Genomic DNA, 14,521 nt, shown 5'->3' with positions numbered 1-14,521 from the left:
AGAGCAGCACTGAGACTAAGAATCTTGTTAGGGAAAGATGCCTCTCTGTATAAGAGCAAATGCTCCTACAGATACAGACTCCCCAACAAAAGATTTTCATGGCAAAGAAAAGCCTGCCTTAAACACATGACTGCTTGGAGGCATCATACTCCTGATGTCAATGGCTGCCTGTGATAGTGGAACATGGAAGCCCAATTTAAAACAATTCAAAAGGCTGTGCTCTCCACCTCGTTCTACCAAAGCAAGAAAAAATCCTGTTATAGAAAAAATAGTTATACAGAGAAGTGATGTGAATGTTCAACTCTGCAGGCACTGCACATTTAGTCTGAAAACAAGCAGGGGGGAACATACTGGAGAAATGGCCAGAAGCTCACAGCATGATGTGTCATGGAGGAATGCACTGTCGAGCCTGCCCAGGACAATTCCAGCTCTCACCCCATCCCCTATGAGCTCATTGTTTCCAAGGGTGGGAGGCATCCTTTTGACCTCTGCAAGCTGAGATTTACCACAAGATCACAGACCCATCCCACGCACACTCCCCTATGCAGCAAGGTCCAGGTACTGCCACACCATGTGGGCAGCAGGGCTCTGCTCCCGTGAGTATCATGGGCAGGAGGAGCTGCTGGGCAGGCAGTTGGCAGGAGACAAGCATGTCTCCCCAAGCAAGTCAGCCCTTTGCCTTTTGCTGCCTGAGAAAGGGTAGTCTGGAGGCACAGAGCTCAGCACAAATGGGCAATTTCACTGAGTAATTTAAGGTTTAAATGGCCTGGAAATGAAGCACTGGAATAAGGAGTGGGATTTTCATCATCATCTTGACGTTTGTTACTTGGATTACTGCAGTTTTCAGACATTTTAGAAATCCAAGACATGTGGGTTTGTGCCAGCAAGCAGGGGCCAGAGAGAAACGGAAAAGTCACTTATTTTCAAACTTCCCAGTGCCCAGACATAGGGGCAATTTGACAGTTAACTTGTTAGCAACATGAACTAAACTCACTGATTCCCAACAAAAGCTTTAATTAACTGCCAAGGATAATAAAATTCACCAATGTTCAAGTTTCCAACAAACATCAAAGGGCAAATATTCAAGAGGAATTGTGCATGCACAAGGGTGTCGTGTGAAGCTAAGGGAACAGTGGGCACTCAGGCTACCCAGCCTGCAGGTTTGAATGACATTAGAAGGGAATGTAATGCTGGCAATCCTCTGACATCCATAATAACACACATCCCTGTTGTCAGGGTCAAGAGCATCAGTTCTTGGAGGGTCAAGAGCATGAACTATGCCTGTGTAGGTTGTGTCCATTAGCACTTAGGCAGGCAGCAGGTTCAGTGAAAGCTCAGATCCTGATAGCACTTTAGCACTTACCTCATTTATTTCTATCCTTTGCCCAGACATATCGTACACATCACCTGCAATCAAGAAAGACAGGTTATAGACGCAAATTCCAGGTAAGTGTAGTCTCTGAGCTTCTCTACAGCAAAAATTGGTCAAAGTGTGTTGAAGCTAGTGTCTAATTGAAAAGCTTCAGTAAGTGTAAGTATCTTGACATAGTCACTGGAGACTGTGTTTCAAGCATCATGGAAGACATGCCATCTCCAGAAAACACTAATGGAACTTCTTTTACCTGAAGAATAATTTCACCTGGAAGATTTAGACTCTGCTCAGCCCAGCCAGATTCAACACTGCATTGAAGTAAGTCTAAAATGCAGGGAATTGCATGGATGATAGATCCATATCTGCATGAGCAACCTCAAATGTGACCGAAGTCAGTTGTAGGTACTTGTACTTCTTCACAAAGGCCCTGAGAGTGTAGAAGAAACTCATCTACAGAGAGAAGTCATATCTCCTGAGACCTGCACATCAGTTGATTCCCTGAGAATTGTAACTAAGAAGCTTTTGGACACCTCATTCCCAATAGGAAGCTCAACCTTCCGGTGCACCTTCCATGGCAGCAGGACTAACTCATACTTTCTGGCATGGCTTTCCATATGCCTGTGAGTAGCAGCTTCAAAGCACATTCCTAAGAAGAAGCTAAGCATTTAAAAAACTATATGCAGTAGACCTTCTGCCCTCTAAATATTTGCCATTCATTTCTTGAATCCCATCCCTATATCTATCCTAGTGGTGACATCCGCTTTGGAAACATCAACTGAGAACGTATGAAGGAACAGACAGTATTTTCAGACTGTTTAGCAGCACTAATGTTGGCTAGCATAGTAGTGATGTTAGAGATATGCTGGTCTCCAAATATACACACAAAACAAGATTTATAGGAAGAAACGACTTCTTTTATTAGGCTAGCTGATAGCACTGAGGAAAAAAAGACATGCTTTCTGGTACACTAGTCATCAGTCGGTCTGACACAGGCAAAACAAGCATCAATCTCTGAATAAGATGTGACTAATTTCTCTTGAGGAATTTAATGGTGATAGCCAATTAGTCAGATTGCGAATTGTTAGCACTTCTTGAGCAGTATGAAGAAAACTGCCCGGGGCCATACAATGTGGGAGCCATTCTAAGTCATTTTCTGTTAGGATCTAACAGAACTAAGAATTTTTGTTTCCCATTTTTTCCAGCTCCCTACAAACTTTTCTCTCTCTGGTAGGTGAAGTATGTCAGGGCTTAAAACCAAAGGACAAGGCCATTGACCAAAGGTTCAGCTTCCTGAACGGGATGTGGAAAACCTCTCCTCATGACCTGAGAAATTGCTGAATGTAAGAGATGATAGTGTGAGAGGCTGACAAAATTTGCAGATAACCCCTTGAGGAATGGCTGATTTCACAAGTGGTTAAGGGGGAGTTAGTTACTCCCCTTTATGCTTTTTGAGCTTAGCAATACCTGGGTAACCATGTCAACAGTACCATAAAAGGCTGTTACCTAGGTAGTCATATCAGAAAAAAACCCAAATCTGAGTACAGGTGTAGTAAAACTGGGACCAATGAGGAAAAAGTAATGAGGTGCTAGTTCTTTAGTTCGGATGCTACTGGGGCAGAAAAAGGGAGGTAAAAAGTTGGTAAAAAGGAGAAACAAGGGATAAGAAAATGGTTATTAAGATATGCAAGTGATGTCATTGATGGTCAGCCCTTCGCTTGATCACTGCAGCTTCTTTCAAGACACTCTCTTCTAGATATCACACTTAGTCTCTGTGAACAAAGAGGCACACAACAGAATAAAACTTGGAGAATAAGATGGATAGACGACATACCATAGGATTTGCCGTTGATGGAGCACTTATTGAAACACATGATGTTCTGAGTGAGAGTTCCTGTTTTGTCTGAGAAGATGTACTTGATCTGCCCCAGCTCTTCATTGAGTGTAGTGGTACGGGCCTGAGCCGGTGTGTCCTTCGGTGGATAATACATTTTACGGTCCCAGTCAATGTAGAAACTGTTACCCAAGCGTATGATCTCTACACTGGTGAAACAGAAAGAGAAGGTGATGGAATATTGATTAGTTTAAGGGACACTATCTTCAGCATGACCATTAACAACTGCGATTAGAAGACAGTTTTGAAAGTAATGACAGGGTGTACTCATCAGGTTGTCTTTAAATGGCTTGTAGCCATGCAATTTATATGCAATGATGAAGCATGTCACGCTGAAATGATCTGTTAGGTTTACAGCGAATTCCTTATTTCTAAAGCAACATCTTACAAATGTATTTGAAGAGTTTCTGAAGTTTCCAGACTGAGAAACAAGGCAGGAGCAATGGGTTTCACACGGTGCAGTTTTGGGAGTGATGCTTAGATGGGGTTGGTTTCCAGCAGGGCTCCGAGCTGGGCTGACCCCAGGGCTGGGGGATGAGCAGAGCCACAGCTCAAACAACACAGAGCTCTACAACAAGCAAATCATTGTGTAGCTCAGTACAACCAAGAAGACACATCAGCTTGCAGATTACATGAATTTACACTTTGGGGCTGACATACTGACCTGAAACGGGATTAATTCCTCATATTTACCAAAACAAAAGAAAGTCTTAGTAGCAAAGTTGTCTGAAGAGTTAGGTCCAATGATAAACTACACCGGTCTAGTTAGCCTACACCCTACAGTCAAGTTTTGAGAGCATCATGGACACATTGCCTGCTCTTTACTACTACTTGCTTATCTGCAATAACCAACATAGCACTATATCCTCCAGGAAGTGGCAGCATTCACTCTGCTCACGTAGCACCAAGTACTATGGATTCTCAACCTGATTTCACGTACTTACCTGGCAATCCACTCCTCACACAAGCCCTACAACCACTGCAAAAAACATGGCATTCACTTTGTTCTGGCAGTGCAAGTGGGAGAGAGCAAGACGCTAACCACAGGTTTCAGACTTACTCCTATAGCATCCTAAACCTACACCTACCCTTTAAATGTAAAACCATCTTCTCTTTCAGGACTCACTTCTCTCCCTTCTCCAACCCTATTACAGACCTCCAAAGCAGCAGAAATAAGAAAAGTGTTGCTGTAGTTGTGTGCTGTCATCCACAATGAGGTTGCATTTGTGTTTAGGGAAAATGCTGCTCCCAACTAGGGCAAAAAGCTAAATGTCTAAATTCTAAGATGAAACATGAAAGGAGCTCCTAGCACATACCTGACATAGAGTGAAATGGGCACCACTGTGTTTAGTATGATCACATATGACCAGAACATGAGGAAGCCCGAGTAGGAGGCAGAGTTGACACCTTCTGCCCATGGCAGGTAGACTTGGAAGTAGTAGCCTTTATCATACTCCCAAATGCCATTGCCAATGGCCAGAATAAGACACATCAGTGCTAGAAATGCAAAGATCTGTGAAAAAAAAACCAAGCAAAAAAATTAACAAAAAAGGAAACATTGCATTTTAGAAACAAGGAATTCATTACATACAGGTTAATCAGAAGACCTTTATGAAATTGGATTGGACAGCATGAATCACAGGAAAATGTTCATAGGGTTGAAAGAAGAAAACCAGCGAAGTTATGACACTTTTATTTCAAGGACAAAATTACACAGTGCAGAGTCTGGCAATCTGGTAACACAAGACCTCAAACAGCATGGGATTTAAGTCTGAAGTTGACACCTAAACAAGGTGCTCATGGGCAGATAGCTTCAGAACATCCAATCTCAATAGAGTTGAGCTGTGGGTCCTCAAATATCTGGCTGCAACTTGGTAATAGAAACTGCCTGGAGGACCTTACCTGGTCCTCCAGGTACTGTGTACCATTGTCCTGGGTTCAGCAGTAGCAGTCATGTTTCCCCTCCTCGGTAGCTGGTGCATTGCAGTGTTTTGACTTTCGGCTCGGGAACAGAGCTGATAACAATGATGTTTCGGTTTGGCCAAGGACTTTGTGAGCCTCATGCTCTGCCAGGGAGGAGGGGAAGCTGAGAGGAAGCAGAGACAGGACACCTGACCCAAACTGACCAAAGAGGTATTCCATACCACAGCACGTCATGCCCAGGATGTAACTGGGAGTTAGCCGGAAGGGCTGGGAGACTGCAGGGTTGGAGGAGGTATCGGTCGGAGCTTGGTCGGGCTTGGGGGGCGAGTTATCGGTCAGCTGGTGCTGAGGTGTTGTATTCTCTTCCCTTGTTATTTCCTTTATCATTATTATCATTGGTGGTAGCAGTAGTGATTTGTGTTATACCTTAGTTACTAAACTGTTCTTATCTCAACCCGTGGGAGTTGCATTCTTTTCGATTCTCCTCTCCATCCCTCTGAGAGCAGGGGGAGGGCAAGAAAGGGGGGGGAAGTGAGCGAACGAATTACCTGACTGGGTTTAAACCACGACAACCATACTATGTATCATAGTTTTTCCTACCATTTCTATCTATTTTAATAGATACTTCTGTTGGTCAAGTAAAAACTGTTACTTCTCTCTGCAGAACTTGTCTGTAAATTTCTTGTAAAAGAAGTTAATTAGAAGATCTTACTACTGTACCCTGAATGATTCCACACTGCCCTACAGGCTAAAAATTTTCAGTCTGTAGAATATCACAGTACACGTATGAATCATGTGTGATTCAGCAACAGAAATACATATAGGGCAAGACAGCAGCTGAACTATCCCGTATCATAGCAGATCTTGCCTACAGGCGCACTTGCTTTATGTACATTTTGGTTTATATATATTTGGCGTGTCAAATCATCCGGCACACTCAACTCGCGTGCAATAATCATGCTTACACAAAGTTCACTAACGTACTGTTTGAGACAACTGCAAAAAACTGAGCAGTTGACAGTGGCCCTGGAGATTAATTTCTGTGTGGAGAAACAACTGCGTGCAGGGTGTTGTAATCATAACCACAGCCCTGCAAGAGAAGGATGTGAAAAAAGCCCTGATCATAGGCTTGTGCCTGGTCATGGGTTTTCCCAGCATGAGCATCATCCCTCTCTTGGTCCTGCCCATGCACTGCCTGCAAAAAATCCTCTGCAGGACTGGGTAGGATTTTTGTAAAGGAGCTGACTTTCAACAAACATTTCCTGTTGGACTGTCCCAGGTTTTTTACTGGCACTTCGTGTTGAAGCACAAAGTTATTTAAGAGATGAAAGTGACATCCCTATTTCTCTGAAAACGTGCTCCCCCAGGCCTCCTGAAAACCAGGTTCTGGAAGAAAAAGAATTCCTGGAGATGACTAGTGCTTTCCCAGTGGAGGAGCATTCACTTCTCTCTTAGATCACTGAGAAACACTTCCAAACATCAATGGTTGCCATCTGGAAAGATTCACTCATTAACCCTTGTTGGGATAGACCAGGACAACATTTAACCAGGACTTCTTTGGTGAGCCCGGCTTAAATACGGCTTTGGGCCTGGGAGTTCTATCAACAATTAGCCACAAAACAGCTTTGTCTGTGTTAATGTGGAACAAGTTTCATTACACTTAAAATAAGCTATTTATAGCAAGTGGTGGCAGCTTTATATTTCTAAACTCAAGAGCAAAATATACTGCCTCTTTTTATGACCATGCTTTGTGACCTTCAACACCCAAAGAGCTGGAAGGACCTGATGCCATATTCCCTTGGGCGTGCAAAGAGCCTGGTGCTGAGGGTAGGACAGAGCTTTACTCAGACACCAAAATGTTAGGTGTCTTAGAATGCGTAAAGCAGAAAAACACACCCTTAGCTCCATCAGAGCCCAAGAACCCAGGCAGAGGCTGATGCAATTGGCTGCAACTTGCTCAGTTTTTTAAACAGAGCCAGGAGGTAAATTCATCTTGTTTGTGTTCATGAAGTGAGGCCAAGCAGACTGGAATCTCTGGGTGGGACTCTTGACTTGTGAAAGGAGATTTGGCAAATCATATTCAAACACTAAATTCCAAATTCCCTATTCAGTTTTCTTCTACTCCATTTCTCTGCCATTTGTTAAAACCACTGACAAGTTTTCCCCTCAAATCAGATCTGTTTTCCAGTTTGAGGAGAGTGCCTGCTATGTAAGATTAGCGTTCTCAAATTTCCCAGCTGCTAAAAACACCAGTTTTTGAGTATTAATGAGACCATGTCTATTATTTTATCATAATGTGTTAAGTCAGAGCTACATCATGTAAATTAACAAATTCAATTACCAAGTCCTGTGCAGGTGTCAGCAGAGATGCCAAGAAATCAGGTGGAAGAGGGAGAACTGCTAATGTTCATTTAAATAGAACATGACAGAACTACTAGAGAAAGAAGGCATTTGGAGTCTTCAAAATGATTCTCACAAAAAAATGCAGAACAAGGAAAATCAGAGTAAATTACAAGCTCAGAAGGTCCTCAGTGCTGCCAATGTAACAGCCTTGCTTTCCAAGATGGGCTGGCAGAGGTGCTGCAGAACTCAGGCTGCTAACAAATTACTACATAATTTTTCTTTTTATCATTAGTCACTTTTGATATTTCCTCATTTGTGTGGAAAAACAGGTGGAGCACCTCGAAATTATGAATACATCTGAAGAAATGAAGATACATAAATCAGACTTACCAGTAACACAAGGACATTCATGAGCCGATCAATGCTTGTCCGTTTAAAAGTTGTTTTTCCACTGTTCTGCATTAGTTTGGTGTCTGGCCCTGGAGATGAAACACACCCTTAATTTTGGTAATAAAGCTTAGCTGTTATAAAGCTGATTCCTTCTGAGACCCCCGTGTACTTTACAGCATCACTACCCATCACAGCTTTCTTGAAAGCAGGTACATACAGCTTACAGTGCTGGTGGGAAACTTAGGCAAAGAAGGTTAGGTCATTTGCCTTAGATTGTATGAAGAGTCACATATAGCCATTAATTCTGGATTCTGACCCTGCTCTCTTCTTTCAGCAGTCAAGCCTCCCTTTCAGGTTTAATTACTTTTCACATAATACCTGACAATGCTCTGTTATTGGTGACATATTATACACCATCTCACATGTCTACAGCAGTAGAGAAACAATAGAAGGTTTATGCTTGTAAAAAGCATAGATCTAATGGTCTACAATAATATTATTGATAACTGATATCCCAGTATGGATTACAATCATATAGAAATGATAGGGATTTTTTTAATCAAATAACAGTTAAGAGTGAAAAATTTGTAACAAGTGTGGGGGGAAAGAAAAGTTCCAGTTGGCCCACTCTGTGCTAGCAAAGGCTGATATAATTCAGCTTTAATTCTTAAACAGATTTAATTCTTTTATTTTTTTCAAGCTGATGGACCAAGATTTCTCTCAAGTACTTTGCAGCATGCATTTCTGAAATAAAAGACTACTTCTGCTTCCTTAAATACTTAATCAATTGGATGTTGTAATGTAGCATTTTTAATCCAGTTTTCTCTTATAGATCATTATAAAAAAGTCAGATTAAAATCCCCTGTAATATGCACAATTTCCAGCCTAGAGTTGAGCCAAGGGATCTCATGTTTTGTTTTGCTTTTTTTCTTGTACCTGGTAGAAACCTAATTCCTAAAGAGGAAAATACCTGGTTCCTTCGTGTTTGCTGGGTGCGATATACTTCCCTACTACTCCTGCTGTGCTCTGCAATTCACATATTGATTTTTACTACTTACCAGCATAAATCACAAGGCCAAAGCACCATTCTGTGTTCCTAATAATGCAGCCCCTCAGCAACATCTTCTCATTGTCCAGGGCATACTTCTCTCCTCGAAGAGTAAGAGTTCCTGTGAACTTATCCAGTTTGTTATTTGGTGCCTCACATTTTACTTCACCTATAAAAAGAAGGTACAGACAAAGATGGAAATCTTGGTCCAGAAAGATATCAGTCAATACTGCATTCTCAGCTGTTCCAAATCTCACACGGTAGCTGCAGTCCACTCCTGACCCTACCATTTCCATCTTGTATTTACTGATGCTTTGGCATATTGCTTCTTCCTCATATTCATGTCATTATTTAAAGGATCGCAATGAATTTGGAATTATCCTATTCTTTTAACATGGCAATATTTTACTGGTAGAATACCAAAACAAAGTTTCTACAGTTTCTTGTGGATGAGAAGAAATGTTGATCCAGCAATGCACTTTTAGTCCTTTCCCAGCAAGTTCATAGTGGTGGGATATCACTGGATAACTTTAAGTGTTAACCTCACATAATTCCTATTGCATTTTCTTTAAAACTTTTTAGTGTGAGGTGTCCCTGCCCATGGCGGGGGGGCTGGAACTAGATGATCTTAAGGTCCTTTCCAACCCTAACTATTCTATGATTCTATGATTCTATGCGGGAGTCCAAGTGAGAAAAGTCATAGCCTGAATGCTGCATAAGAGTAATTAAGTGAGGTGCCTCTGCTCACTTTATTTTTTTTTATTGTTTCACCTGCTTTATAACTTAACTCCCAGAGGCAAATGAAAAAAATACTGCTACCTTCTTTGGCAATGTATCTGATGCTGTAAGTGATTGGAGACCATGTTTCTATCTCCATGCTTTATATTTATTTCTTGTAATAAAACATTTTCACACAATATTGTAAACACAGGCACTTTGGTACAAAAAATATTATTCAAATCAATATTTACATCTGATATCTAATGATTCAAACCAGAGCCCTATGTATGTATTGAAAAGAACTAGAAAATACAAATATGCCTATTGAAAGGGAATCTAAGAGTTCAATCTGTTCAGTTAATCAGCAGAAACATTAAAGTTATTTTGAACTCAGGCTGCAAATATCTGCATGAGGATTAGCATTTGCAGAGAATACAGCTCTTCCAGCTGTTCTCAGGGAAAACACACCAGGCTCAAGAGACTGGAAACAAAACCTAGAGAAGTCCAGAAGAAAAATACAACTTTAAGTGTTGTGGTAGTCTCCACTGTTGCAGATTTTGAAATCAAGAATGGATGTTCTTTCCATAGAGAAGTAGGTCTACCCTAGCTCAGACAAATCATCAGACGTGAAAGATGAAGTGATTAGTAAGTTCAGGGACAGCTGTGACATCAGAGCTCATACTAATGACTATGCTGGTCTTCTGTTTTATCACTTAGCTAATCCAACAGCAATCAGATCTGTGCTCCATCATTCCTAGAAGTCTATAGTAACCAGGCCTGTCCCACTGCAGCCCTTGCAACCCTTTGAAAAGCACAGATGAAACAGTCTTTGCGGTGCAACCTGAAGCACAGCACAACAACAGGTTGGTGAACCAAGCCCTTGGTGTGATCCCCCACCAGGAAGACTGTACATCTCCTAATCCCAGCTGTGGGACAATCCCCATGCAAGTACCTTGTGTGCCAACATCTATGTCTGCTTTCCAGTAAGTAGCTGAGTCTGGGTTACTGATACGCTGATTTTTTATCAGAAGAGATCCTGATTATTACATTAGTCATAAAAAAGTGAGAAGCTCTGGAGATTCACCCAAAATACCTGCATTGCCCCCAGGCAACCTGCAGCTGAAGGTACCTCAGCAAGGTACCATGCCTCATGTCTCTTCCTCCCATGAACAGCAAGAAAGAATCTGGAATGCATTTCACCTAAAAGTGTTAAGGACCACCAGTTCTACATGTGATAAGCAGTAGGTAACTGGAAAGTATTTTTTCCTTTCTCATGTCCCAGTTCCCAAAATCAAATAAAGAAGTTCAGTGCCTTGCAAGCATCTTCCTTATCTGAACCATCACAGTGTCAGCAAAGATCACAACTCACATTAAGCATTCCACTGAGTGCCTGTATTAGCTGTTCAACCCTTTCCTCTCTTCCTGTCTTAAGAAATAATTAGATAAAGAGTTACATAAATATTTAAATACTTCTGCAGACGTTTGCTAAGGGAAATGCACTGTTGGGTATGATTCCAGGCACTCTTCCCAGTACTCTGCTAAACATAAATAATCCTGGGAAACATTTTACTCAGTGTAAGTATTGTGAAGAGGCCACTTTTACTTACAAAACAACTAAAATAGAGACTTACAGGATAAATAAATACCTGATAATAAAGGTTTTCATTTTCCAAAAGATTTTGAAACATTTTTTTCGTTACGTACTTTCAAGATGTACCCTTAGATAAGCATTATGCAAAAAAATGTTTGAAAAATTACTGAAGCTAAAGATTTTGCTTACAAATTGACAGTGCAGCACCTTAAAAAAATAATGAAGGCATACCACTCTGTTTGTCCTGCGTTCAGCAGTAGCAGTCATTTTTTCTCCTTCTTAGGAGCTGGTGCAGTGCTGTGGTTTTGAATTTCAGCCTGAGAACAGCGCTGATAACACCGATGTTTTTAGTTGGTGCTCAGTAATGTTTAGTCTGACCAAAGACTTTCTGAGTCTCATGCTCTGCTAGGGAGGAGGGGAAGCCGGGAGGAAGCAAAGACAGGACCCCTGACCCAAACTAACCAAAGAGGTACTCCACACCACAGCACGTCATACCCACTATATAAACTGGGGGCAGTTACCCAGAAGGGCTCGATCACTGCTTGGTCGGGCTGGGTACTGGTCGGCGGGTGGTGAGTGGTTGTATTCTCTTCCCTTGTTATTTCCCTTATCATTATCATTATTGGTGGCAGCAGTAGTGGTTTGTGTTATACCTCAGTTACTGGACTGCTCTTATCTCAGCCATGGGAGTTACATTCTTTACATTCTCCTCCCCATCCCTCCAGGAGTTAGGGGGGGAAGGAAGTGGGGGAGCGAGCGAGCGACTATGTGGTTCTGAATTACAGACCGGACTTAAACCATGACACTATTAACCTAAAGCATCTAACTGCACCTGTAAGACCATCTTTCTCAAGACCTTCAACACTCAGAAACTCAGCTGTCACTTTAGAGAAATTCTGATTTACTGAGCTGACACTCAGCTGAGACCATGCACACCATTGTGTAAAACCTCAATGTAGAAGGCATAAGAAAAGCCTTTGCATGATTTCACCATAAACAGTCCCCACCACGTGTCCTGGAATCACCTGGTTATTTCAAAAATAATTTAAAAAAAAATTATTCTTGCTTTTTATCTAAAAGTATTTCCTGAGATCCTGCAGTCCTTGAGATGTTCCAAGGACAGCAGCACTCACTCCACCCATTCCGTACTTGCTCTTCCCATAATTGTGCCCTTGTATCTAAGCCAGGGCACTGCAGAGCATGACTAACACCACTTGGACTGTTCCCCCATCCTCTCTCTGCAGACAGATGATGTGTGAGCATGGAGCATTCTGTTTTAAACAGGTCTGGCTTCTTTCTGTGTATGTGCTGCTATATATTTCCTGGTATCCAGTGACAGGATGTGTGGGAATGGTTCAAAGGTGTGCCATGGGAGGTTCAGACTGAACATTAGGAAGCATTTCTTTACTGAGAGGTGGGTCAAACACTGGAACAGGTTTCCTAGAGAGGTGGTTGATGCCCCAGACCTGTCAGTGTTTAAGAAGTATTTGGACAATGCCCTTAACAACATAAACTTTTCATCAGCCCTGAATTTGTCAGGCAGGTGGACTGGATGATCTTTGCAGGTCCCTTCCAACTGAAACATTCTGTTCTATCCCATCCTGTCCCATTCCACCCTATCCCATCCCGCCCTATCCCATCCCATCCCATCCCATCCCATCCCATCCCATCCCATCCCATCCCATCCCATCCCATCCCATCCCATCCCCTTCTATCCTATCCTATCCTATCCTATCCTATCCTATCCTATCCTATCCTATCCTATCCTATCCTATCCTATCCTGTCCTGTCCTGTCCTGTCCTGTCCTGTCCTGTCCTGTCCTACTTTGATATACAAAACAGTGCTAAGAAAGGACACATTGCCCATTAACCACATCTGCACTGCTTGTCTTTAAATATCTCAAAATGCAGTCTTTATTGTGGCATTGAGAAAGAAGAGAAATGCTGGCAAGGTGAGGCATCAGGCTGGAAAGCAGTCGTCTGTCGTGGGTGCACAGAGTTAGTCCTCAGATCTGCACAGTGTCTGGGAAGTGCCCCTGCTCAGAATTTAAATGTAATTGATGAATCAGCATTGCTGCATCAATATAAAAGTGCAGTATGAAATTATTTGAGATCAAGCATGAAGTTTTGGGAATACAGTTTCCACTGTGCAACTACAGGAACTCTTCTACTGAGGTTCAAGGTGGGCAGTTTCAACATGTACAGAGAAATGATAGAGAAAAGTGTGCAGCCAGAAGACAAATAGCCACAAATGCAGTTTCAGGTTATAGCCATGCCCAGCACTGAGACCTGCAAGCAAAGATGGACCTCTTTCTCTACATATGCTGTTGGTATCTGTTGTACAGACTACATTTAGTTTCCTGCAACCAGAGGAGTCCCAGCAGGAAGCAGCACTCCCAAGAACTGTTTGGAATCTGGTGTTTTCTGCAGACCTTCTGGAAAATGAACTTTCTATATAGACTCACCATTGAACTCTGTCAGTTTCTGAAGATCTTCTCCAAGCTCTGCAGTGACTGTCAATGCCTGCTTCACCTTCAGGTTTGTTTCACTGTAACAAATAACATGAGACAGAAACATGAGCTGAAAAGTCATACGTGAACTGAAAGCTCCCCGAGAGCTACTTTCTGTTCTTGAGGACTGCCTTCTTCCCGAGACATCTGATGGGACCATGCCACCATGTACCTGTTTTATGCGGCTAAAGGATGTAATTGTCTTTTTCAGTGGCAAAGACAGGTGGTCCAGAGGAATTCTGAACATGGTACCATGGTGCCAAAAAGGGTGGCTCTGTCTTCTCTTTTTCACAAATACAAGACCAGGCATCTCAGCTCCCTGAGCATCTATCTCCCTGTCCATCCTGCCACTCACACCACACTGAATCCTGAGGTATCTGAGCATATAGGAGAGCTCTGAATCTTCTCCTACGGTATTCTGATCCTGGATCCTGAAACTGAGTAGCTGGGAGGTTTGAAATGCAATGTCAAAGAAACACAGCATTTGTTCAGTGTTCACAAATCATCTGCCAGGAACTACAAGCTCCTTTTCAGCAGAAATCAGATAGGGAAAATCCAGAGGGGTATCTGTAGAGTCCTAGGAGAGACACAACTTTTGATATCTGTGGTCTTGTTTAGTTCTTCAAGCTGATGCTAGGTCCAGGCAATGCAGAAAAGGTAATGTAAATTGGGCCATAAAGATGGTCAGCTCCAGTTTATATAAATTAATAGAGCTCTATATAAATCAGTTGCA

General features: G+C 42.1%; 1 protein-coding gene across 4 annotated transcripts in view; it reads right to left on the bottom strand.

Annotated features, from left to right (window-relative positions):
* LOC133281569 (phospholipid-transporting ATPase FetA-like) overlaps nucleotides 1-14,521 on the bottom strand; it is an 85,550-nt gene that overhangs the window by 23,961 nt on the left and 47,068 nt on the right. For all 4 annotated transcript variants that reach the window (XM_061477293.1, XM_061477294.1, XM_061477290.1 and 1 more), the window contains exons 9-14: nucleotides 13,744-13,826; nucleotides 8,978-9,136; nucleotides 7,920-8,008; nucleotides 4,580-4,776; nucleotides 3,204-3,412; nucleotides 1,364-1,407 (exon numbers count right to left, since the gene is read on the bottom strand). In XM_061477293.1, coding sequence (XP_061333277.1) covers nucleotides 1,364-1,407; nucleotides 3,204-3,412; nucleotides 4,580-4,776; nucleotides 7,920-8,008; nucleotides 8,978-9,136; nucleotides 13,744-13,826 — 781 coding nt within the window. The remainder of the gene's footprint in view (nucleotides 1-1,363; nucleotides 1,408-3,203; nucleotides 3,413-4,579; nucleotides 4,777-7,919; nucleotides 8,009-8,977; nucleotides 9,137-13,743; nucleotides 13,827-14,521) is intronic.

Source organism: Pezoporus flaviventris, unplaced genomic scaffold (genome assembly GCF_033815535.1).
Source record: "Pezoporus flaviventris isolate CSIRO_AGI_PZ_B2104156 unplaced genomic scaffold, CSIRO_AGI_Pfla_v1 ptg000100l, whole genome shotgun sequence".
NCBI classification, from domain to species: Eukaryota; Metazoa; Chordata; class Aves; order Psittaciformes; family Psittacidae; genus Pezoporus; species Pezoporus flaviventris.
Note: the sequence above shows the minus strand (reverse complement) of the source record. Positions and strands in the feature narration are given on the sequence as shown.